The sequence below is a fragment of the Haliaeetus albicilla genome, chromosome 8, assembly GCF_947461875.1.
Source record: "Haliaeetus albicilla chromosome 8, bHalAlb1.1, whole genome shotgun sequence".
Taxonomy (NCBI): Eukaryota; Metazoa; Chordata; class Aves; order Accipitriformes; family Accipitridae; genus Haliaeetus; species Haliaeetus albicilla.
In genome coordinates this window covers 21,166,800-21,194,453 of record NC_091490.1, presented here as the reverse complement: position 1 = coordinate 21,194,453, position 27,654 = coordinate 21,166,800, and the positions used below count along the sequence as shown (strand labels likewise).

The following is a 27,654-nucleotide window of genomic DNA, read 5'->3' as shown; positions in this document are numbered from 1 at the left end:
CTTTTTGTTACGTGATTGGATTTAATGATGAGTTTATGTTGTAGACTGGACTTGAATTTTATTCTTTCCTCTGCTTAGTGTCACATCTTTTGTGAAAATAAAATTACATGTTGATATAGGAAGCTGAGATCTGTAAGGCAGGATTTTGCCCATCAGATGTGACAAGAGTGCAGTGCAGTGGTGCAGGGCAGTCTTTTGAGATGCATTTGAAGGGGTGCCATTCTAGCAGCAGGGCAGAACTTACACAGTTTTCAGTGCAGCTGAGAGAGGTGTGGCTGTATCAGATGGACTGGGATTTGCTTGGACCCAAGGCTGCACAGCTATCTCCATCCTACAAGCCAGTTTACATGCATGGTGCAGTTTGTGCTACCAGAAAGCACATGCTGCTGCTTTTCAAATGGACACTTTTTAAAAAACTACTGTCCATCCCATCCTATGCCAATTTGCCAGTGTTCCAGTGCCAGTAAAATGACCCAGGGAATACAAACATAGCTGGCACTGAGTTGGGAACACACATCTACTTAAAATGTTGAGAAAAGCTGAAATTCCTGGTGGCTGCAGAGAAGCTGGATTGAATGTGTCCTGTTTGTTCTGGCTATGCTAACCCTTTGACAGCACAGAGTTCAAATCAAAAACTGCTTTCTCTCCCTCCCTGGTTGCCTGGCAACCTCCCTCCTCTTATTAGCATATGATTTCTATTCCTTTTTTTTATTTCATCAGTACAGTGTTACACACTCAGCTCCCTGCCCTGGGCCATCGCCTTTGAGAAGAGCAGAATTTGTGCCTTTATATGAGACGTTGGCAAGTATGTGATTTGGCAAAGAAATCAAACATTTGGGATTAGGAAACCTTTGGCCATAAATGTCTTATCAGAAGCTCAGAGGGTGGCGTTTGTGTGGGCATGTTATTCAAAGTCTTGTCATTTGCTGTCGTTTGTATACTAAGGGAAGATTTCTTCTTGCAGATCAGCACAGCATAAATCTCTGGTGTCTTTACATGTGCATGAGCATCAGATTGTGAAATCTGCCAACAGAGATCGGCTACACAGATCTTGGTTGGCATTTTGTCGTCTTGGTCTGTATACAGTTCAAATGCAATGCCATAATTCAAAATGTAAATATAAAACCCCCCAGATATATCCAGGTCAAATTGGGACTAGGGGAGAAAACAGGTAAAGAAGTGGAGGAAATGATCTAAATTTTCCAGTTTTCTTCTTATAATAATGATTATTAGAAATAAGAAGAACATTTTGCCTTCAAATTGGCCAGGTGTATTCTTTTATGAAATAACAGGTGATTCAAACTAGGTCTTAAGTTTAACTTTAAATTCCTTTTTTTCTGCTCATAAACTCTTACAGCTGCAAGAAGCAGCCAAATCTTTTTTGTTGTTGCAGATGGCAAAGAACATAGAATTCAAGTGGGCAAGTTTTTTTAAATATCATTAGAGAAAAACAACAGCAACAACAAAAATTAGAAGCATAGTGAGGATGAAATGCCAAAGCAAGTACATTTGGGGACTGTTTAGATCAAGATATGTATAGGAGTTTTTTCTTAATATTATCCAAACCATAAGCTATTACCCAGTTAAGTTGTAGTTGAATCACCATTCTCAGCCCAGATTGACACCAAAGGGATCCAGTTTTCCTTGCAAGCAGGAAAAATGCAAGAATCTCTTCATGAAGCAGTTTTGATATGTACTCTGTCCTTGAGACGGCTCAGAAAGCACTGCGTAATCTTCCCTAACTACCTTACAACAGAAGAGGGGTTTATTTCCCTTGGAAATGCATCATCTGGATGACTAGCATCTCTGTATCAAACCCCTAAGTGTATTTGTGAAGGGCTTAGGGTAAATGGAGGTTCCACATTAAACAGCGGCAGGCCTTAGTCAAAGCCATGAGATGTTTTAATTCCCTTAGACATCCGTGTATTAGCATGCATTGTGAGTGGTGGGAGGTGACTTACTCTGTCCAATAGCAGTAGAATGTCAACCTTAGATGGCCAGTACTTGGGTCACATTGCTCATGCTGAGGATGGGGAGAAATACACCCATACTTTTGATGTGTAGTCTCAGAACAAACAAAATAACTCACTTTTTCAACACCCTTGTTTTCTTACTGTGGACTGAGTTAGGCAATTTCACTCCTGCCCTCTGTCAAAATACTTAAACCTTATGAAACATCTCGTCTCTTACCATGGTTGGAGATGCCTCACTAAACCAATGTGGAATTTTGAGTGTTTTTAGGTCTTGCAGAGACTTCACCATTTGAAATTAGGGTAAACCCACCTATAAAAGTATTTTGGTTTTAATAATGCTTCCAGTATTTACACATACAGTTTCAGAAAGCTTTCTTAGTATGATAAATATTAATAAATGTGATGCGGGTATTTTATTTGTAAATTTAAAGTGATAAACACAGTGAAGTCCTTGAAATGCCAAACCTTTCATCTTTGTTCAAGCCAAGGTTCAATTTTATTTCCAGTATGACATTTGCTGCCTGAAGTGTTACAAGTGACATGACCTTAAAATGATGTTTATTTTAGTTCATTGAAATGATTGGCCTTTCCAGTTCAACTTGACACCAACAGTGCGAATGGGAGACGGCAGACATGCTTGCCTGTGACTTCATTTGAAAGCTAATTAAAAAAATATCTAGGTGATGAATCTAAATATTTCCATTTAGATGGGATGGTAGTCATCAGTTAAAGGCAATCATGGTGCATTCTGACATTTTAATTTCAGGTTCAAAAACAATTATATATGTAATTAAAGGGAGAAGTGTCCAGGCAGCCAAACTGCCTGATTTACATGTCTTGCCGGTGTATGCAGTTTTTTGAATAGATGTACCTGTGCACACCACTTTGAGAATATAGAAATGAGGTGGAAAAATTGAAAGCTGTTTTGAAAGTTTGACGTTAGTTAATCTTTCTTCCTAATGATGTACTTCTTTCAAGTATTAGTCATATGCGCAATGTCATTAGGTTTATATTTATGATGGAGATTGGACTCTGTGCCATTTTCAGATAGGTTGTTGTGGTACCTAGTTTATTTTTTAATACATTGCTGCACACTTTCCTTGGTTCTTTGTTGTGATTTTGTTAGCTGTGCTCTGAGAGGCCTTATTTAAATTGAAACTTCTTATGTTGGAATGAACTGTCATGGCCAGGGTTTTCTTGGTCAACAAAACATTTGACCAACTTGGAGAGAATGAAGCAGACTGCTGTGTAGGAGATGCATCGCTGAAATTTGAGCTACTGTTTCCTAAGACAGAGATGTTTGGTTGTGCTGTACGGTCTGCACAGGGCTGTCTACCCAGCCTTGAGAGAGGTCCTCATACTGCCCAATCACATCTCCATTAGTTGATTAAGGAGTGATAATATTGTGCTCTGAAGGGAGCCCTTTGCAGTCTTGAGATGAAAGGACAGAAAGCAGGACATGTCCTTCTGGGTGAGGAGAAATGGGCTGGTAAGTATGTGGAAGGATCTAGAGGGAAGGAGAAATAAAATAGGCTCTGCAAGCAAGCTATTGCTGAATTTAACAATCACAGCATTTTCCTTAACATCCATCGCACTGTTAGCATCTATACTAGCATCTACCTCATAATAAAATGCTTGGCTTTGCCTTGATTGTGAAGGGCATTCTATGAAACCTAATTCTGTTCAGCTCTTAACAATAAGCTGACTACCCTCCCATTCAGGCATGTCTAGCATCCATGCAAAACTCCAGAATGCATGTGTGAAAGTAGGTAGAAGTGTTAGAATAGGTTATTAAAAATGTAGACCCATAATGTGAGTAAAGAAGATTGGAAGTATAAAAAGAGGTTTTACACCTGGAAGTTATTATAGTTATTTAGATTGAGCAAGAATAATAACCAATTGTTTTCTAAGATGTATGACACATTTATGAAAAACCTTGAAGGATAAATGGATCTTTTTAGTATGCTACTTCCACAAAGGACTCTATGAATAAAATAATAGTGAGAGAACTCTCAGTGGATGCTGAATACTGCTAATTGATGAAATTATTACTTATTACACTGCAACTGAACTCTGCTTAGAAACACTATTTTCAGTATGATTTTTTGAAAATGACAGCTGAAATGTAAGAGGCTTTGTATTGAAAGTGAATAGTGATAATTTCTTGATATCTTTGAAATGAAGGATATTTCAGTGACAGTTAAAACTGAGAAAAGTGGTTGTGTTTTTTTTTAAGTGCTCAGATTATGGAATATTGCTATGGAAATAAAATGACTTTTCTGAAATCAATAAAGTAGACTTAATGTGGATTTATGAGGCATTTAAAATAATTTTAAGTATTCTTATTTATAATAAAGCAGTCAATTATTTGTGTCAGCAGTTTTCATATTATGTCACATGTTAAGGTTAAAAATGAGGTTTGTGAGATAGGGTGTAGCCATCACATTTAGGAAAACTCTAATTGTAAATTAAATCAGTATTGAAGAAGAACTCCATGATTTACTGCTCAGAGCAAAAATGGGAATGAGTACCAGATTTGGCTTTGATTTAGTACTGATGAAATTAAAGCCTGCTGTCCTTCTTGGTGTGTCATTTTAGGTCTATGTACTAGCTCTTAAGGAATATTATCAGTAACTGGTGTGAGGATCTGTGTGCAAAGTATCATGTGTAATGTAGTATTTTGGAACATAACTGCAGGTGAGTACAAGATCTGATTTCAGCCTTAACAAATTTGTTCATCAGTGTTAGAGGTATACCTCCCTCCCTGTTAATTGGCAGTCTTCAGAATCTGAGGGACAAAGTAAGCGTGTGCAAATTCACTCACACACTTGCATGTGGGTGCGTGTGCATGCTAATGACAGGAACGTGGGATGGGAAATTAGAGGTGGTTTCCAGACTTATTTGGCTTCCATTTTAAAGCTATGTTTGATACTGCCCTTCTTTCAGTTCCAATTGAAAACCAAAATTTTAAAGATTTTAGTAAGCTCATATATAGCTCTTCAAAACAGATGGAAGTGAGAGAGTGACAAAAGAGTTGGGAGGAAAAAAAAAATCAAACAAGATAACCACAACAGAAGCTGTTCTAGAACGCTGGTGATAAAATGCAGAACTGAAATGAATACAGAACAGAAAAAAAGAAAATATTATCTCTTCTCAAAAAACCTGCAGTCTGAGTAAAATGTCAGCAGTCAGCAGTAACCAATACTATTGACTGCTGAAGGGCCAGTTCCTCTTTGTTAGGATATGATAAGAAATAGTTTTCAGAAGACTGTAGAATATTTGTTCTTAAGTAAAGCAGAGTAGCTTGCATGCTGTCAAACCTTGGCACCAGGTGAGGAGATAAGATGAACTGATTTAAGAACCCCAAGAAGTATTAAGCACAAAAGCAAAGTTAGCTCATTTTTAACTCCCAGCATAATGTTCTCTGTGCACTTAATCAATGAGCCCTTAATGAAAAATATATAAGCAGTCTTGAGAGAGAGTTGGGTCAAAACTCTTTTAATGTTGGAGCAGTGTTCTTGTCATATTTGCTCTCTGATTTGCTTTTGTAATCTTAGATGAACAGCTAATCAGCTCAGTTTCATCCAGGTTAGCCTTCCATCCTGGTCAGTGGAAGGCAGGAACATGGGGATGGAGGTCTTCTCTTTCCAGGGTGACTCCAGTAACCATTAGACTATTATGCAAAAGTGACTGCTCTTGTCATTTCCTGTGACTCTTCCCCCCTTTTTCCCTTGTTTCAAATGGAAGTTAGGAAACTCATGCACTTGAGTAAAGTGTTTAAACTCAGGTAGAGTTTCAAGCTGAGAACCATCATCCCAGAGAAATGTTTGTGCAAATGCTGCCAGTTGGTGTGTAAGTCCAGGAGGGTGAGAGAGAGCAACCATGGTGGTTGTGTACTTCTTGGCTATTTGCTGTTTTGTCACAACTAGCTGGGGTGTTCTGCTTCACATGCTGGGAGCTGTTGAATCCCTTCCTCAGTTGCTGTAAGAGGAAGTCGACTTGGGCATGCAACTTCCACTTCTGGAGTTAGTCACCTGCCTTACAAAACTTACCTGTCTGTGAATGTAGGGCTCTGCTCAGGAAAAGTGAGCAAACAATAGCTAAAAGAAGAGCTGACCTAAAGTCAAGCTGAAGAAGGTAAAGACCAAATCCACATTGAACTGTTGGTTCTTCTGGCATGTTTCTGAAGCTGTCAGGTGGAGAAGAGTGGGAGGATAGTTAAAACACTTACATAACAGTTACCTGGGTACTTTTCCTTTGCATCATTTCTAGTGTACTAAATAATGTTACTCTGTTACAGCTGTTCCTGTTACTCTGCAATATTTGCTGTTGCTCATACCAAACCACAAACAAAGGGATGCTGATCTGAGACAAGTGTTTGTTAATATTTCCATCCTAACTGAATGACAGCTTTGTGGTCTTGTATTTTGTAGTCTAGGAAGGACAGCTTAGTCCTGTCAGCAAGATGGGAATTTTATTTTTTGCAAAAGTCCAATACTTAAATTTTTCTGCAGCTTGGAATCCAAGGCTTTAGAATCATTACAGTATGTTTATAGGAGAACTACTTAACTGTATTTTTAGAAAAACTTAGAAATGATAAAAATAGTAATTCTTCCCTGTTCAAAGGTCTCAGCAGAAATAAAGTTTGGCTTAATAAGTAAAAGAGTTGGAAAATAATACTACTACATATAACACCCTTTATAAAGTATTTTAAAAATAAGTTTTCTGTATAAGCATGTGACAAAGTATGATAGATCAGAATCCAAATGTTTGCTGGCATGTTTTTAGATTGGGCAGCCTAATTTGATTATCCTATTTTTTTAAGAGTATCACCTCTGCCTCCGGGCCACATATTTAGCAGTATTTAATGTCAGTAAGATTTAAAAATCAAAATTGTTGAATAAGAGCAAAGAACTCCAAGGAATTGCTTTGTATTCCCCATTATTGATATATGTTCCACTGTCATCTATAACGCATGTGATGCCCTATGAATTTACAGAATGTCACATTTCTTTGCTTAAAGGTGTCAACATAGGATCACTGTGTGCTTCTGCAAAAGAAGACAATGACATGTTAAAAGGAAGAGGAAAACTTGGCAACAGTTTCCTCTTGCCTTACTTGCATGGGCTGTCAAATTTTGTTGTTTGAAGATTGGCTGTGTTATTTTTTCAATTATCAGACGTTTAATAATATTTTAATATGTGACTTCACACATCAAACCCTTACTGTTTATAGTATATAATTAACAAATTCTTCGTATTTCCATTTTCCTTCTACATGCTGATTTTTTTTTTCCTTTTTGATTAGGATGCTGTGATGTATACACAAAGTTACTAGAAAATCAATAGTTCCATCGTCAGTTTTGTATTTTACCATTGTATTAAACAGTTGCTACTGAAACGTTTGTAGAAGTTTGCACATTAGTTGCATATGAGTAAGTTTATTTGTTGCTTCTTAATGTTGCAACAGATTTAGAAAGTCAGTACTGATAGATAGTTGGCATGTTCTTGGAACAAATATAAATGTTCACGTGTTTCAAGCACTGAATGTACTAGATGTTTTAGGTGTATATTGTTGCTCTCATCCTCGTATTTCAGGTTCATTCATCGGACTTTGAAAATCACCTTTTAACAAAGTTCAGAAGATTGCTTTGCTCAGCTGAAGTTAGTTCAGCTGATTTTGCTAATGTTTAAACTTAAAGCACTAATAACATTTAATGCTAATTTCTCTCCTATGATCAAAAGTCAGTAGAGCATTCATTTTTCATTAACTGACATGTCTCTAATGCAAGTTTGGGTTTTGGCTAAGCAAACACCTGCAATTGAGGGTTCAGTAGAGAGGTTCAGTTATGGGGAGACAGTGGCCTGTTTTTGGTTTTGGCACCAAATTTATCTCCAAAGGCAACTGAGCTTGCTTTCTCATTCAATCTGTTTGTCTTCCTGCAGAAAAATAGAAGTGAGCTGTAAATGTATGTGTATGATAATGATCCTTTTTGCTGTGAGATATTCATTAAATGACTGTCTGTATAAGTGAGCAGTTACAAATGTTATTTAGTATTTCTCATGTAACAGGGCAATTTGGTGCACAAGCGATCGAGGCATAGATAAATATAGTGAGGAAACCAAAAACTTCTGTTATACCTGCGATGCAAACCTAAATATTTTATGAAGCTTTAAGTTTTGATTTGTAAAGAAGGAAGATATTTTTATTAGGAAGATGAAAAAAGGTAACTTTGAGTGTAGTGGGTTTCATAGTCTGTGGAGACCATGCATGTGCTTACTTTTAAAGTAACAGGAGTCAAGAATCAAGGCTGTGACATGAATTGCTCTGGGTTTTTTTGCACTTAGCCACTTGGTTGAATGATTAAGACTGTCCAGTTAGAGAGAAAATCGGTTAAAATGTTAAATGTAGGTGTGGAAGGATAGCTGCACCAAACTTTAAACCATTCTATTTTTAAAGGCTGTAAATTAAATAATATTTTAGTCAACAAAATGAATGCATAATAGTGAATTCAACTTTGAGTACATCCATGAGATCTGTGCACAGCTACGCCTTTTCTGAATTCGTTGTGTTCACCCTAATAGATTTTGATGTAGTGTATTGTTTATAGTGTGAAAACATGATGTTGTCACAGAGTAGGGTGTTCCTGGGGAAGCCTCAGATCTGAGAACTTTATCTTATGGTATGGTGGAGTTTGAGCCTGCTTTAAGCTATTTGGCTTTTAAGGTATACACGCTTGTGTTAAGTATGTGAATAATTCACTGAATGCTGGGTTACTACTTGGGTACTTAAAGTTAAGCACGGAGGGTGAGTATTCACTTGAGTTTTCCCTGTGAGGGTCAAGGTGCTTCTGCAGAGATCAGTTGTGTCAAGGAGGTAGCATGCAGAGTTTCTAGCAGCATATTTTACCACCCAGAGCTCTTCCAATAGAGGAGTGGTTGGTATCTATGGGAAGCAAGTAACACTTTTCTTTTTCAGTAGACCTTTTAGAATTTACAGTAATATCTAGCATAAATGCATTGCTGAGGTAGAGAAATCAAGCTCTTAATCTGAAAGTTAACGTGTCAACGAAATTAGGTAAACCATGTTTAGGGTTGTGTAATTTTGCTACTTTGTTAATCTGTAATGCATTAACTTTGCTTATGTAACAGAAAATGCATGAAGTATACCACACTTTTGTTAATATAGACATATTCCTGACTTTTGTGGGAGTGATTTAGAAGACTGCTCGTTTTGCTAAGAGGCAGTATTTACATACTGCAGGGAAATCTGAGGACCATGAAAATCTATAGTGGTAAAACTGTTCTGGAAATCCCACTTTCTAAGTATCTAGTAATGGATCTAGGACTACACCTCTAGGATACCGGTATGCTATGATATTATTACAGGATAAAGAATAGTCTTACTCTCACTAAATATTAGAGGCTGTGTAAGGAGTGCAAGAAGACAGAAAGGTGTTTATAGCATATAGCAGCAGTCTGTCTTATGGGGAAATATAAAGCTATGTGGAAGTGTAAAGATGAAGATGTAGTACTTAAGCGCTATGCTAACAGCAGTGACGTGTCAGTGCACAGCTAGAATATGCTTACTACAAGATCATCCACTGGCCTTTGAGTTCTTGCTCCTTTTTGAGGCTCTGAGCTTGTGTGGCTTAGAGAAGAAATAAGCCTTGTGATTAAAAGTTGAGTCTTTTCCCAGCTGCGTTTGAGCTCCCCCCCCCGCCCCCCGCCACCCATATGCGTACCAGGATTCAGGCACCCATATGCGCACTAGGATTTAGGGTCAGGCCCCAGTCCCCGGAGCCTGTTGGCTTCTCAGCCTCTGTCTCACAGGAGGCTGCAGCGCTGCTGCTCTTCTGGTACATTTCCTAGTCACAGGCTGGCTGTCACTCCACAGAAATAGAGCCCCATCTTCCAGCTCTCTGGACCTTGAGGACTCTGGTTTGAAGATTTCATAATAATGTCAATTACCGGTTCTCGGGCATGGATGCAGAGGGTCATCTGGAGAGCTTATCCGAGACATGAGAGGGTTGCGGCTTGTCACGCTATGATATACTGTAATATAAATGAGTTTGCAGTCGGCTTGTGACTTTGCTCACATGTGCAGCCGTTTGTCTCAGTAACAGAAAACATATCTGGTAATATAAAAAAATAATTCTTTGGGGGTTTCCCCTCTGAGTCCCATGCTGTCTGGCATGCTTTCTGCTTCTAGAATTGGGTTCTCCAAAGGCTGACTACACTATTCCTCTGACATCTGCGGTCATTTCATGTTTCATCAAGCTTTCTCTGGCCTTTGTCGCCTCACAATTAAACCAGGCTTGAAATACTATGAAAGCACAGTCTTTTCTCCTTTTGAAATTTTTTGATGAATTCCTAAGGTGTATTATCAGCCAGGTTATATAAATTGTTTGTAAAGATTCTCATCAGTTCAGATCCCCTGTAAGGAAATACACATTTGACACAACTGTCAATTTATGACATATTCTATCATACATAAGCATGAGGGAGAAATTTTTCCCATATTCCTTCAATAATGAAAAATAATATAGAGCTAGCTTTGGAAGACATGACTTAGATACTTTTTTTTTGAAATCTTGTTTATCTTTTAGTGTTACAAACTCTTCCTAGGACTAGAAATTGCTCTTGCTCATTTGGTAATGAACCTTCCACTTGTAATAGTGAGGGACTTTACACGGTGTTTGAAGTGCTGCATCTAACTGTGAGTGCTTCATGCAGCTTTGCAAAAGGCAGAGTAGATGTGAGAAGGAAAATGTGAACTTGGCAGTTCAAAAAAGATATTAATAGATTGAGTTCAAGCCTTAGTCATCCTTTTCTTAACTGACATGATTTTTAAACAATACTCATTATTCTGGGTCATCTAATCTCATGAAAACAAACACTTCTAGCTTTAGTTCTTTGGTCTTTGACTGACTAACAATAATAAAATTAGTTTCATGTTCAGCTATACTAGAAAATATCAGGGGAAAAACCCCAGGTACTTGTTTCTGTCAGTGAATTAACACTTGCATAGCTTTGAAATTAATTGTTTAATATGCTCATTACTCTTAGAAAAAAGAAATATGTTCTCATTATGTTCACTTGGTGAACATACATATCTTGCAATACATTTAACATTACTTGCTGTGAGGGAGATTACAACTCTTTTTAAGGAAATTGGGTAGATTAATGGAATGGGATGGGTTAAATTGCTCTCCACATGCATTCCCTAGCATGCCTAGCCTACTCCTGAATTTTAATTGAGAGAGATATGTATATATAACAATATTTATACATATATATAAAAAATGTAAAAGAGTTTAGCTGAGGATAGTCTGTGAAGCAACTGGAGTAAAACAGGATATAACCTCTGTATTGCAGGGGCTGGGTTAGGTAAATATGCTGTATGCTAAAACAAAGTGAATAACACACGGACCACATTTTGCGCCCATAATCATAGCCAGTATGTGAACAGTTGCATTTTCAGCAGCTTCATTGTGACTGTATGCGTATTGATCTGTGGTGAACTTCAGCCGGCGTTTTGGGGCCATTCATAAGAAACTTCCCGAACAAGCTAGAGAAAGTGGACAGAATCCATGGAAAGAGCAAATTATTACTTTGTCTTATTAAGAAGCCTATACAGTTTTAATAACGCAACCTGTGACGGAGCCTGAAGAGGGTTTTTCTGATCCTTATTCTGGCTTTGAATTACCAGTAACAAAGGTGAGAATTACTAAGGACTAAGTACTCCTGGTGCAGCTGATTGGTTTTAATAGTAGTTTTTCCAGAAGCAGAGTAATCTTAACTGTGGAATTTTTACCAAATTTCCTGTTTCGAATGAGAGGTAAGGTCCACATAACCAGGACACCTTGCTAAGGCTGTTACTTTGGGGGAAAAAAAAAAAAAAAAAAGAAAAAAGCTGAAGACTTCAAAGCTTAGTGCTTTAAAGAAAAGCTTTCAGAATTTGGAGTGATGTCATGTATTTTACAAAGACAATGCTAGACTAGCAGGACTTTTTGATGACTGCCTTGAAGTTACTGCAGTCCCACCTATGATGTAAATTGTACTTTTTTTTCTTAACACCATCCCCTCTCTGCCTGCACCCCTGCCCTGGTTGGTGTTGGAGCGTTCTTAATAAGCATAGTGCTCCCATAACTTTATATTTTATTTTGCTGAATAGGCATTTAGTTAAAAATCAGATTTAATTGCAATAGCTTCATAAGATTTCAGCTAAAAGGGTGGCTTTATGAGATGGGAATAAAAGGAGTGTGACACTTTTAATGAAATTAAAAATGAAATTGAATTTGTATACCAGAAATTTATGTTGGATCACTGCAGAGCATGTGCCAAACTTGTCTTGATTTACCCCAAAATGCTGTGTCAGAAACAGGACTCCCAAATGCAGAATGTGTCCTATCCCAAATAACTGCCTTGAAATCACTTATTTGGACTAATATTAATTCAAATTCTTGGTAAATTACTCACTGTAATATAACATGCTGTTTTAAAACTTTTACAGCCTTTTCATTAATAGAAGATAGTGAAGATTAGAGCTAGTATTTTTTTACGCAGACTTCTTAATCATAGCCTTTAAAGTAGAAGCTAAGCAATAAATATCTAATTAATATCTTATGGCAAGTTTATTCTCAGAAGCTACGTTACTGTGTTGGCACAGATCAACATAACCATTTATCACTAAATTCTCAAAATTTAAAAATTGTAGCTATCACGCATGCTAGTCATTCTCAATGTACATTACATATGAGTAGTTCATAGCATTTTAGGATACTTGCAACCTAAATCAATACGTATTAGTCATAAAGAATATGTTCCCTTCTAGAAGAGGATGTATTAGGGAATTAAACAAGTCTTTAATATTTTTTAGCTTATAATAATCTTTGTCTTTTAAAAGACATAAGAGAAATCATTGTCATGGGTTATTAAACGAATTCCTTAAGGTAGTTGTATTTGAGGGAGTCATCTGCAATATGTATTGAGTTGTGTTCAGTAGAGACAGACCACTTGGCTTTCTTCCCAAAAAGATCTTCAAAATTAATCTATGGAAATAATGAAAGAAAGTGTAATACTTTCGTGGTTCCCATAATCATTGGTGTTGTGCAAAGCCACAGGCTTAATTCTACTATGCATGTTGTGCGGCTGTGCCACAAGTGTGTACTCAACGTGGGCTGAATTTACTTCTGTGTACTTACTCATAGCGTTATTTCTTTCTCCATCAATGTAGTACGTAAATAGTTTTCTACAGAATACAGCAGCGTTATATTCTGATTTGCAGCCATTAATGATAATGGATTTATACCTACTTTGTTTTTAATGAAATAAATGTGGCCATTTATGTAAACCACTAAATATATAATTCATAGGTTTCCCCATTACTATACAAGTAGCATCTTAATGTGAAATCCAAAGCTCATAGTACTCTGAAAAGTGATGTATTATGTACCCACATCCTCCATTGGGGAACTTGAGTCTTGCCCTTTCAACATCTGGAGAGATCAAACAACAGCTCATCTAGCAAGAATGAGAATTTATGTAGCAGAATAAGCATGGGATTAGGACAAGCAAGATCACAGATGCCCAAATAATTCTCCTCACCAATGAGCTTTCCCCCGGTCAGATGGCCAGTGTCTTTGAGAGATTGGGGGTCCTAGGCTTCCTTTCTTGCATGTCCAAGGGGGTTTATTTTTGTTTAGCTGGGTGCATACATGAAGTGTTAGTGGCAACACTCCCTCTAGAACTTTCTTCTCAGTGATTTTCCACTTACTGGCTCACCTACCTGAATTTATTTGTTAAATTTACTAAATGTCTGACTAGCCATAAGCTGCGGAAAACCAACCAGGGAACTGAAATGAATAGGAAGAAAACACCCTCACTAATTTTTCTTTCTGACAGTTTAACAGACCCCAAAGCATTTACATTACTTTCCCATTTAGGCAGTTAAATTCTGAGCTGTTCTTAAACACCAGGGACCTCTAGCTAGAACAGCCACCTTGGTCAGCAATCCAAGATTTAGGCAGATAGTATTTTATTTACGTAGTGGGAATATAAGCAATTTTTATATTGTATATGTGATTTAGTATGTTCTGTGCCAGTTTTATTTCAGATTTAATTCTGGGACATGCTGCGCTACGTAGTCCTTTTGGATTTCTGCAACTGTTGCGCTTGGAGCCATGCTCCTGCTGCAGAATTCCAACAGGAGCAAACATATGGGGATTCTTCCGTCCTTGGCTTGCCCCACCATTTGTTCCATGTTTTAAACCAACTGATGCTGTACCTAGTGGAGTACATCTGTTACAGTTTATTACTAGAAATTTGCAATTCATTTCAGTGTGCTAAAATAATTATAATATTCATGGCCAAGAATACTGCATTAAGCAATTACAAAAGAGAGTAGGCAAAATTTTTCTAAAGTGTTTGTGTGATTCAGGACCTACTGCCCAGTTTGGGTGATTTGGGCACTCAACAGTCTATCACCAATGAGTCAGATGTGCTCTGACAGTTGAGTTCAATCATCCTGAGAAATTAAAGTAGCAACTGAGATGCTGTAAGTGACATTGTTTATGTGAATGTCCCTGCTCTGTTTTAATTGAGAAGGAAATAAATTAGCATAACCCACCACTGAATGTATTTGGTTGCCACATCTTGCCTGAGGTACCCAGCTGGGGAACACCCAGAAATGGAGAAGAGTCTTTACTGCTGGAATTGCAGAGGCACATCTGATAACATCCTCTAACTCTTCCTGAAAGTCAACAGCATGTAGGCTGCTAAATAATCTATACCTTTTTGAATGTTGTACCCCACTTTTTTGTCTCTCTGCTTCAGGCAAGCTGGGAGTTACTACATTGGGCTATGTTGTTATTTGCAGGTAAAATTTTCAAGTAGGTGAGATTTCTGTTTTGTGGGAAAAATGGATTACTGACCAGTCCAGAGTAAGTATTAAATAGTTGATAAGAAAGTGACCCTGTTGCATTAAAAAAAAAAAGTCCCCATAAACAGCACAATAAAATCTTAATACAACAGATAACTACTTCATCATTATCACCCACTCAAGCAGACTTTTAAAATAAGGAAGCATCCTGATCATCATCATCAAGTTCAGTCTCCATTTCTGAAGTCAGTCTCGCACATCTTTGACATATATTAACAAAATAAGCATACCATATTCACCACAGTGGAGAAGTATAGTGCTAAAGTCAAGTTTTTTTAAAGGAAAACTTACTGACAAAACCAATTCCAGGAGTTACAACCAAAAATATGGCTCTTTTTGTTCTCCATCACAGACCTGAGTCTGGATCTGTTGTTTGCACTTTGTTCACATTATACCTTGAATTAAATGAGATCAGTTTTGCTATGGAAACCTGTCATTCACCTGATTTGAAAAAGAGCTTGGGTTCCAAAAAGCTGATTTAATTTTTCAAGTTACACTAGCATAATGAAAGACATTACAAACTTCATTCTGCCTGTGTCATCAGACCACCACTGGCACTTGAAAATACGGCTGTATTCCCAACATTTGTTTGTGTCCTTGCAAATTAAAGCATTGTAAGAGAAATGAAGTTAACTCATCAGCTCACTAGGCATAAAGGCAGGGTGCTGTGAAGGGGAAGTTGGAATTTATACTGAAATGATGAAACATCCAGAAATAACCCAGATCCTTTAAAATATTTTTGCTTGTTTTGCTTTACGAGTGTTACTTGGAGTGATACAATGAAGCAGAATTATGTGTTTCTATATGCCCTACATAACAAACTTCCGGGAATGGAAACGATTATCATGGTGACTAAATATAATTCTGTTTTCTAGCAGTCCTAGAAATGTCTTTAAATATTCATAATCTAAGTGGTGCGGACAATACAAATCTAAACAAATTAGTATGAAGCTGGGATATAATGTTGAGTAATTGTGTTTTGTTTTTGCATAGCACTGTAAATAGGTGTGTGAGGTGTGATTTAAGAGACTTTGAAATTTTTGGGAAATTTTATCTATATTTTAAAATTTCCTGTTCTCTTTCTACAGAACATTCTGGCTTTAAATCCCCGAAAACAGACACATGCAACTCTTCATTCAACTGCAGCAAAGAAGCAAATCAAGAAGCAATGGAAAAGGAATTCTGACAAAAGCTGTTCAGTAAGTGCATGTTTATTATTGCATCTGGAACATGCAATAAATCATTGAGGCTGAAATCTGAGTTGTGTGAAAAATTAAATTTGAATTTCCTGTGTTGTTCAGTAGCGAAATTTGGCCCCTAGTTCTGTTCCTGTAGATACAAAGTTACTTTGCGATCAGCTATGTACTCTTCAGAACCCAGTACATGCCATACTTTTTTCCTTTTTGGTGATTTAGTAAGCCTTTGATGCAACTTTTTCCCCTTTTGTTATGGAGTCTGATCCGTTTCAAGTATCAAGCAATATCACAGCTGGCTCACCACCTCCCGAGCCTGTTAGAGCCTCTTGCTGTCCCTGGGTAGCCAGCGTCAGCTGCCTCTTCTGCCACTTGCTCCTTTTCTTTCTGTTTTCCAAGAGTAACACTGGGTAGAGCAGCACTTCACTATCCTTTCTGAGACTTTTAAAGGTCATTTTATTTCAGTACAGAAATAGGGGAACCCATCACATGTACCTATTTTATGTACATATATAAGTATATATAGAACTATCTATATATGGACTATATATACATGACCATATTTATATGTTACATATAAATACATAAAGATTAGATTAAAACATGGCTCTGGATTTTAAATTTTGTGCATTGTATTTTTCAGGAAATAGGTCGTTTTAGAATAAATATTTTTTCATTATAGACTATATTCTTCAGTATTTCTGCCATTAGATATCATCGTTTTCTCTCTAGGTATATGAATTCCTAGTCTCAGTGTGATATTTGACTAATCCTATAGACTTAGTTGTCTCTTTGATCTCTTGTCTGATTAGAAAGTTTGTAGTGTTTTTACTGTCTTCGTACAGATTTTCTTAGATAATCCTCTAAATTTAGAAGAGTTTTAGGTGGACTACTACTTATACATCTGCAAACTATTTCCTTTGTGGGTATAATGTTATGGTGTATTTTCATAGTGTTATCAAAACACCTTCTCTCACTAAGTAGGAAAATTCAGGTTTGATAGTTGATACTCATTTATAATTAAAAAAACCCCAAATCCAACAAAACACAAACCAAAACAAAAACCCCACAAAGTTCCTCAGTTTCTCGAAATCATGAAATCCAGTAAGACCAACAAATATTTTCTGGGAGGAGCAACCCAGGGTATCCTTAGCATTTCAGCCATACTGTAGTATAGTTTCCCATTTTATAGCATTGATTATAAGAATCTCTCTCTTACTATAGCTAATATTCCTATTTTCTTATTTATTGGCTTAGACATTGTTATAATAAGTGGAAACTAATGTACATGAAAAGCTTCTGTTTGTGAACAGGGATGATTATTTTGGGATGTCTGATGCAGTTATTGCCCACAACTATTTTTTCCTGTTGTACAGGTGGTTGAGCTGCTCAGCAAGCGGCTCCTGGACAGCTGCAGTTTATACTGTTATGTTTTCAGGTGACCTGAAATCAATACTGGGCTGTAAACTCCTCTGTTTTCAGAAAGTGTTTATTAGGAAGCCCAGGTATCCATGCAGCAGGGCAGCTAGTTATCTGTGTAGTAACCTGATTAGCTGTTCCAATGTAAATTATCCTAGTTAGTTAAACATCAAACTATAGCGTACACATATGTTTCTTTCTAGTGGGTGTGTTAACACACATTTTCTAAATCTACTATGCTTTTTCACTCTTGGTTGTCTCTCAGCTTTTCCTCATATCAGCCTTGTTTGATTTTTCTATTCAGTTTATTTGTAAAATGTTTGCTATTTGAAGGGTTTGCTGTTAATTGTGAAAGTTTTTTCTAGAAAGCTTCCTAGAAATTGTCTCTCTTCCCACGTTCCTGCTTTTAGCTGTGTGTGCGTGCTTCATGGTGTCCCAAATGTTCTTGGATCCCCAAGGTCTGAGCTTCAGACCCGATTTTGGGTTCATCGCTAGGTTGTGTGCCTTGGCTGGATTTTCATTTGAAAGAAATTCTGAACATTGTCAAATATTGCAGGATGATGTTTTGGCATGGGTTTACAATCTAATAAACAACTTGGTTTTATAGTTCTGCATTACTGCATGGAGATCTGTGCAGTTAAGACCCTGCACTGAGATCTGCTCATGTGTTGCAGCTTAGAGGGTTAAAGGTTAGAGATAAGCAAATAGGTTTATCTGTACATGTACACACCTTCATCACAGATAGTTATTGTACTGTATGTTATGAATTATTTGGTAGAAATGTCACATTATTTAGTTTGAAAGTCATGATAAGAAATGTAAAATGCTGGAAGAAACTGTAAAGGGGTAGTCCTTATTTTTAGGCCAGTAATGGTCCTAGTTTTTAGAACTGTCAAACTTTTCTTTACTCAGAAATATGAAGCTTACTTTTACTGTGTAAGATTTACCACACAGCTCACTATTCTGGTGGAAAAAGCCCTACAAAACTAAAAACATCAAACCCAAACATTTGTCTGGCATCCCCTTACATTAAAGGCGTTAGGAAAAAATGAGAGACTTTTTACATTCTGCAGGTCATTGTTGTTGAGTGGTTTTGATAAACAAAGAAAACGAAGTGATAGAATCCTTTCCTAGCCTTCTTAGAATAAGAAAGCTAATGTGCGAAAGGATACATTGAGCACAACTTTTTGTTACGATCTAAAAAGCCATTGGCAGTAACATTTAGGCTGGCTATTAAACAGGTCAAGCTCTATTTGAAGTCTATAGGAAGTATACTTGTTTGCATTTCCTCGAAACCTGAATTTGGCTTTTAGCTTTGGTTTCTTTTAAAGCTGTACTGATGCTGCCTTTGCAGAATTACTGTTGGAGGGAAGGTGGGAGTATGAAAATACAAAACTAATAAAATTAACAGCCCTCAAAACTCTGAACAAAAGCTGCATCTGCTGAGGCATGCATACAGTGACTTTGTAATGTCTAATACACTTCCAGATGGCAGACTTACATATTTCCTCAGAATAATTACACAAGTGAAATTTTAACTCCTAGCCTGCTCTGAGACACTTTGGGTTGCCCATTAAATGAGTTCTGAAGTGGAAACTGAGTGTCAATATCTTTCCTCATCATTAGAAAAGCATTCTCCTAAAGGAAGGTTCAATTATGCTTTCAATGAGTGCTGTTGTTTATTTTCTGTGCTAGCAACCGAATTTTGATGTAAAAATGATTTATAGCTGTAGGTACAAGATCAGTTGCTTTTCCTTCAGAAATTTTAACTCAGAGATTTATATCACAGTACGTAAACTATTACTAAATCACCCTCAGTAACAGTGCTAAACCTAAGCATCAACACTCTGGTTTCTTCCGAGTCATCCTGAAAGGTGGTATAAACAGATGCCACTAGTCAGTCTGGGGAAACAAAGGTTTCTGTTGGTCAGAAGAAATTAAAAGTAGAAGAGTTTTGAGATAGCTATACTAATAATAAATCTTGGAGAAGGAAGCAAAATTTAGATCACATTAGGTCATCAATTTACAGATAAAACTAAAGCAAAGGAATGAACTGTGGAAGCTGTGAGGACTTTGATTTCAGGGGTTTTCTAGGTACTTCAGGATTCTTTAGACATCTGATCTATGTTTTGATTTATGGTTTCCAACTCTCTATAATTCCATTTCTGTATGTATTTTATGCTTGCTGATATTTAGATCATGAACTAGATGGGCACACATTGTGTGCATTTGCGTTGCATCCAGCATACTGAATTCTTTGCTTTATGAATAGGGTTTCTAAGCATTATGGGACAAGTTCTGCTTTTACCTTGTAAACATCTGGGTTTGTCATTTTAATGAAATTCACCTCTGGAATTTTTACAAATTCACTTGTCACTGGAGAACTCAGTAGGATATTGTATCCAGCCTTTTTTTGTAATGAAACCTTGGAGGTACCTACTAAGGATACGTGAGAAGGTGATATAAACCCACCTATGTATTCAGATATTCTTCAGTTTCTGCATTTAGAAATGATAATAATAATTGTTCCAGATGGAAGAGTTGGAAGTATTTCAACAAGACAAGAAAGGTGAAAAGGAAATGAGGTTTAAATTGGTTTGTAGTTAATTGCCATAGCCTGTAACAGTATTGATTTTCTGGCAGTGGTAGCATTGTTCTTTGTCCTTACATTTGCTAAGCCCGATCAGCATTGTACAAGAGCCTCTCTTCCTTGAAAAAAATGATTTTTAAGCTCAGCTGTTTTTTTGCAGGGGCATCACTTTCGGGCAAGAGTCTTTAACTGTTCTATAGTTCTTTCCAGCCATTAGAGAGAACCAAATTCTTCACCTTGTCTTTTTCTTTGCAACATTAAGGTGCAACTACCAGATTGCTCTGTGCTAATGGTGGAGAGCGAGATCTGCAATTCATTGCAAGGTGTAACAGATCACACTGCTCTTTAAATTCAGAGGACAAGGTTACTCCCTTAAAACAGTAGTAATAAGAGTTTGCTAGAACTTCAAACTGCTTTTTGCTTTCATAGTAGTTCTGTGGCTGTCACTGCTATATATGAACATCCATAAAAAGGAATTCTTATTTAAAAAGGTTTGTAAGTACCTCTTGGTGTACAAATGTCCAAGCCTGCATAGAAAAACCTGTAAATAAGATGATTCTTTCTCAGCTGTAATCAGTTTGTTACTCTAAGTATTGCCTTCCAGTGAGATGGAAAAATGCCATGTGATTTTTGTGCCCAATCATGTATCACAGTTACAGAATAATCAAGTTAGCAGTTCACAAATAACTGGGTTGAAGCAGAAATAGTGCAAAGTGCAAACAAGTAGATATGAAACCCAGTTCACCCAAGGCCTGAAATCAGGAACCTTAATGAATAAATGCTTTTTCAGTGAATAATTTGGCCATTTCTAGACATGTATTGATGAAAGATTATATATTTATAAATAAAAAATAATCCCAAATATTGTAAAATAGAGAACACTCATTAGAGGAAATCAACTCAATTATCTTTATAATCTAAACGTATAGTTTACCTTTGCAAATATTTATTTGTGTCTTCATTGCATATGAATATGCAAGTTTAGCTCCTTTCTGAATGGATATACAATGGCAGATGTCTCTCTAATCGCTGCTCTATTCAAACATTAATTGGTAGAACATATGTAGAATTCTACTAGTCTGAATAGGTATAGGATAGCAGCAGTCTTTTTAATCACATCACTATTCAAGCACTAATTGGTGTGATGATTAAGGGACATTAGAGGGAGCACTTTGACATCTGATTCTTTGAACTGATGTCTGCTCGGGCTGCACTGTATTCATCATGGCCAGACTGATTTCTTAAATAAAACGCTCTGATTCCCAAATGTGGAAAATATTGCATTAGGATCTATTGAGGTGATTAGGGAATTTGAGAATTATTCTTTTATTTAACTAATGATTGACTGTATATGCACAAACTATTCATATGAATATTACATGAGTTACTGAGTATCAGAAAGAGCTGAGAAGTAACATCAAGAGATTTTCTCTTTTCTCGTAGTGTCAATAATTAAATATTAATACACATTTTAAAATGTACTAGTTTAATCATTTAGCAGTCAAATTCCTACTCATGCATTTTTTAGATTAACTAATTACTCCGCATTTTCTCGTATTGGTACCATATGCTGGCATTTATAACCATTTTACTGGAATAAAGTGGTTTACATGTTTATATATGATATCACTTATACTTGCTCTAAGAAATGCATATTATAATCCTTGAATTTTCTGTTTTATTTTAGTTTCAATGTATTAAGATATTTTCATTGGAATATCTCAACAGGTCCTAACTTGCCTGACTGCTACAAGTTAGTGCTTTTATGCACATTTTCTGTGTATCAAATTCTAAATACTAGCTGATGGCAAGTTATGCCAAATACTTTCTTAGTCCTCTGCAAAAGGTTCCTTCCTACCTTGTGGCTCTTCTGGAGTGCTATGCAAAACCACCTCTGACCTCTTAACTTCCTCTCTTCAGACTTCTTCAGTTTTGGTGTCCTTCAGATTTGATGCTGGATGATTCCACTTCTTACAGAGCAGCACTCACCAAAGATTTTCAGTTCCAGATGTATTTCTGAACTTAACGATTTCAAAACCAAATTGTCTCAGAGTTGCAAATTGTTTGGTTTTACACATACGTAAATGACAAAATAAAAAATGCTTGTCTGCCGCAAATGCTGAATTCTAGATAAGTCTGATCAACTCATTCCCCTTCATTAAACCTGAGTGTAGAGATAGGACCAGAAACAATCTTCACTGTTAACTTTCATTTTATGCTTAGGCTTATATTCTTTTAGATGTTGATTTCTATATGTGCACTTCCCTCTGGTTACTGGATGGAGATAAAGGTGCCTTCTTGTGTTGGTATATTGGAAAACAGAATAATAAATAACAAGAAGACTAGCTTCTCTTTTTTCAGCCCCTGTACTTCCACTTTTTTTTCTTTCGTAAACCATTGCCTATACCGAAACCAATACTGCTCTTTCACTCTTTCTTTTCCTCTCCTAGACTTTCTTCTTGTGTAGCGAAAGTCCCATCTCTGTTCTGTTTAGAAATCTATAAAATTAAAAATGATCATGAGCTTTAGGTTGAGAAATTGTAAGTGCTTGAACATTGTTTCTTGGAGAAACCTGTGTCATTGTTAGCCTGTTAGTAATTACTCACTTCAGATCTATTTATAGTGTCTAAATCCTGGAAGACATCTGCTCACTAGAAGTAAAAGGAGCTGAGAGACCAATTTTAGTGTGAAGGAAGTAGTATAGCTTGCTGAATGCTGTATTTTAAGCAGGGCTGATAGCACTGTCCAATATCAAGTTGCACCGAAGTGTTCGTTACAAGACCCTGCTTGTCTGCAACTTTGCCGTATATTTGGACAAAAATTTTCCACATACCAGTCCATCAATTCTTTTATGCATATTAAAAAATCAGTCATATATGGATATAAAAAAATGACTTGATTTAAGTATGAATGAAAAAGTCTGGCAGAAAAGCTTGGTTTTGATCTTTTAACCAATCCTGATAACATTATATTTAAAAAAACTAGCATCCTCATGCTTTGAACCAAGGATGTGTAACAGGCTGGGGATTAAAAAAGTATGTTGGTGCAACAGAACTGTCCAGAAGCTTTGAAAACCTGTTGTGTTTTTATCACCATGTACAGTCTTCAGGTGGAGAACAGTTAAATGCCTCATCACTCACTGCTCCTTTGCTTACAATATTCAGTATTCTTTGCTTACATTAGTGTCCTCGTTTCAGGACCTCCTAAATTTTTGGTGGTGCATCTCAGGAACGATTTGAGACTTTCATAATGATTTTTTTGTTGTTTTATGAACTGATACATTGTTTGAATATAGTGTTGAAAACAAACATAGTATCCCATCCAGTATTGATAATCAGAAATAATGTTTTTGGGATTCTTCAGTCTGCAAAGATGCTAGGTACTCCTTGGTACAAGAACCTTCTTTGTAACATGTGTGCTTCATATTGATGAAATGGGAACTGGTCCATCCTCTGGAACTGTAGCGTTGCCACGTTGAGGCATATTCCCTCTTAGTCTTTCTGGCTGTGTGCCTGTTCCAGCAGTTCCAGCTGTCTTCAGAAAGCTATATGTACGTGTTTTCTGCAGTCATTTCTTCCATCTCCAATCAGTCCTGTTTCATCAGCAAGTATCTGGAACAATTGCTCAGCAAAACTTTCTGTTCCCCTGTAGTATTGAGGCAGGACAACAACCTCCTGTTGCTTAATTGCTAGCTGAAGTGGAAGAGGTTTTCTATAGAGCTAAAGATCCTACCACATGCATTCCATTTGAAAATTGTCAAGTTGTAATTCATGTCTTTTTGTATTTTCCTTTAAAAAAATAAGTTGAAGATTTCTTGTTCATGTACGATGTGAGAGGAATGGTATTAACATTGCTAAATCAAGTAAACAAATTAAGAAGCATCCAAGTGACTATCTGTATAGCTGCCTTAAAGGATATGCACTATTCAGGAATGACAAACTTAAAGGTAAAGCATTTTATGTTAATAATGCAACAGACAATAAAAAGACAGCAAGGGTAAAACCGTACCTTTATGGATCAAAATCACTTTAGGGAAGGGTAATAAACTAGTTTCTAGTGTACTGAGAATATGCCACAGAGTCTCCACACAGCAGGTTTAAATTAGACTATGGCTGTAAATAGAAATCAATCTAATCATAGAATCATAAAAATGTAGGTTTGGGAGGGATAGTGAGAGAATTTCTGGATTGGGACAGAATGAAATATAGCTAGACATTTCTTCACAGATATTTGAATAACCCACTTCTAAAGGCATATGATGTTGGAGAGTTCTCATTCTTGTTAGTGTTTAATCAATGCAACAGCAAGTTTTTCCTAAAATATACTCTATTTTATTTGTTGAAGATCAAACTGATGTCTTGTCTTTCTCCTCCTACTTGAAGAACAATTAATGATTGTTCCCTTTTTTGTATAAAATCTGTTATATTAGAAGATTCCTGTTAGATATCCTTCCAGTTCTCTATTTTCCTTCAACTCTTCTTTGCTGGTCATGTTTTCTGATAATGTTATTTTGGTGCTTTTCTTTGGATTTTCATTTTCCGCATCTTTCCCTAATTGTGATGATGAAAAATTACCCAATTTTTCAGCTGGGACCTAGCTAGCACCAAGTAGAATGAAATAATTTATTTGCCTCATGCACTCAACTATCCCACGATGTGCTGTTCCTTCTGCAAGAGTGTTGGATTCTCTTGTATTCAATTTATGGCCTGAATTCTGACCCTTCAGTTTGTCTTGATTTTTAAATTCTTATCTTGCCTTTTAAAATGTTGAATATCTCCTCCTTCCCTGTTTCCCTTATTCTACCAAACATGATGTTGGTTGAAACCATTAGTACGTTCTTCTTTTTCAGCTATCCAAGTCACTGGGGTCCTGGATGAATCATGAAGCATCTTGATTCAGTTCCTTTTTCAGTGATAGAAAACTAGGGGTTGTTCTTCAGTAAGAAGAATGCACTCACTGGATATTTGTTTTATCTAGACTACATTTTCAATTGGCTTATGAAAATGTGGTGTGGAATACTTATAAAAAAAGTTTATTCAAGATTTGTCACATCTGCCACTTATGAGTCCATTCATCCTCTTAAGGACAGAAAATAAGATTGATTTAACTTTGTTTTTACATGCCCACGTTGGCTTTTTTTATATCACATTATAATTTTTCATAAATGTACTTAATTTTCTCTTCTAGGGGCTACAATTGCTATTTTCACTCCCTTTTTTTGTAAAGGGAAGCATTATGTCTGTCTCTTCTGGCCTTTTGGAACCCTAAGCCCTCAGAGTCTTTGGGTGCAATTGACAGTGATCCATGCATTGCTTCTGTTAGTTCCTTGATAACTCAGTGATATATGAACTGCATCTGTCTGATTAAAAAAAATAATTCCCAAACCTCTTTTTCTCATAGCTAAGCCTGCAATCCCCTGTTCTTGCTAAAAATAATACTTTTAGTAATAGTTATGGCTATACCATGCCATCTTCATAAAGAGAGCAGGGAAGGCTGTAAATAATTCAGTTCACTTTGCATCATTTGTTATTTGCTCTCCTTTCCTGTATATAACCTGTACTTCTTTTTATTTTCATCTTACTTCTCATGTATATAGGACTATTTTCTTATTATGTTTTCTCTTCCTTGCTAATTGAAATTTGCTTGATGCCTTAGCTTTCTGATTTTATTCCTATAGTGCTTGTGCTGTAGAAATTTATATACTTAGGTATGTGTCATAGTTTCCCCGTTTTTGTGATTTTGATTTCCAGGCCATGGGGGAGACATGGTATGATCATAAAGGTCTGTTAAGTGGTGTGGGGTTTGTTTGTTTGTTTGTTTGTTTTCCTTTACACGGGAATAGTTTCCCTTTGTGCATTTCTGGTTTGCCCTCTCTCCTGCTTTCCTTTACTGATCAGTATATCTTTCAGAAGACATACCAACGTGAGCCTATTGAAATTATATTTTCTGAAGTTCACTGTCCTCATTCTGTTAACCTCACAACTATCTATACTTGGAATTGATTGTAATGCTATCAGAGAGGTAAGTCATTGTAAGACAGTTTGACTTTCTATATACAGCCTGGAAAACCACAGGTCCTGATAATGGTAGGGTGCATGTATTCTTTGTTGTGATAACTGACAGACTTTGTTAGTAACAGTCATTAAGTCAGAAACGCTAACAAAATTTTAAATAGTATCAACCCTTACTAATTCAGGTATCAATCTGAATGGACTTCAGCCTTAAACTTAGCAAATGGGGTAAGTCATAGAATAGATAATCACAGAACGTAACAAATGTCAAAAAACGTGTTGATGTGGCACTTCAGGGCATGATTTATTGGGCATGGTGGTGTTGGGTTGACGGTTGGACTTGATGATCTTAGAGGTCTTTTCCAAACCTAATGATTCTATTCTATTCTATTCTATTCTAATGTTCATCAAGCTTTTTTTTTTTTAGTTAATTTATATTAAATTCTATAGAAGAATTACCAACATTTATTTTAGTATTTTATAAGACAAACTCAGAAGTTAAGAAAACTGTTTAGATCTCTGAACTGAACTAAACAGCTCAAAGACATGAATTTAGAGGAGATTGTTATTAATTCAAATATACAAAAGTTATTTGGAGTTTGCATCCCAACTTGTAAAGAAGAGTTTTAGACTAAACTGGAAAACAGCTTCAAAAAGAGTATTAAGAGTATGAGGATAACCCACAACGAATTGAAAAAAATGGGATTGATGGTTTGCCCATTGCAAACTTTGCAGGAAGTACAGAGGGAGAAGTGAGAGCTTTCAAAAGTCAAGTCACACTTGGTGAAAGAAATGAAAACAAATAGTAAACGATTATTCAGCTATATAAAACAAATAGTAAAAGGTCGTTAAGGTATCTAAGTTAAAAGAAAAAAAAGAACAAGGAAAGTGAGTGTGAAGATAGGATTAAACATCCTAGGTATTGTCTAAAACCTTTGTAAATCGTTGTCCTAGTTTCAGTAAAATGGGAGTAAAACAAGAGGTGGCTAATGGGCAGACAAGTGCAGAAATGGAATTTACCCCAGACAGGCCAGAAGGAAAAATGGAGGGTTTAATCTCTGAACTCAAAGGGACAGAAAAATGCCCGTAAAAGTATCATGGAAAAATTGACGTGTGAAATTACAGGTCTAAGAGTAAAGCAAGCTGTATGTTATGGTAATTGATTAAAGAATAGCCGATGCAGTTTCTGTATGTTAAAAGATGGAGAATTGATGGGCAACTATAACTCCGTCAGTCTCATATCAGCAGTATGTAAAACTTTGGAAACAAATGTTGAAGCAAAGATTTATTAAACGCGTTAAGGTAAATATAAGATGGAATAAGACATATTGGGCTTTATTGTTAGGGATAGATCATGACACACTGACAAGATTTTTTTTTTTTTTGCCAATTATTAATGAAGTATCATCTGCTTAGATTAGAATAGTAAATTGATAAGGGACTGGCTAGAAAGGAAATGAGAGTGAGTAGTGCTTAAAAAGAGCACTGAAGGATCAATCTTCAGATTCATACCATTTAATATTTTC

General features: G+C 36.4%; 1 protein-coding gene across 2 annotated transcripts in view; it reads left to right on the top strand.

Annotated features, from left to right (window-relative positions):
- The window catches only part of DPYD (dihydropyrimidine dehydrogenase), a 365,931-nt gene that overhangs the window by 5,843 nt on the left and 332,434 nt on the right, over nt 1–27,654 (top strand). For both annotated transcript variants that reach the window (XR_011325793.1, XM_069789317.1), the window contains exon 2: nt 16,004–16,114. Coding sequence is in view for 1 of the 2 variants with exons in the window: in XM_069789317.1 (XP_069645418.1) it covers nt 16,004–16,114 (111 nt within the window). In the remaining variant the exon portion in view is untranslated. The remainder of the gene's footprint in view (nt 1–16,003; nt 16,115–27,654) is intronic.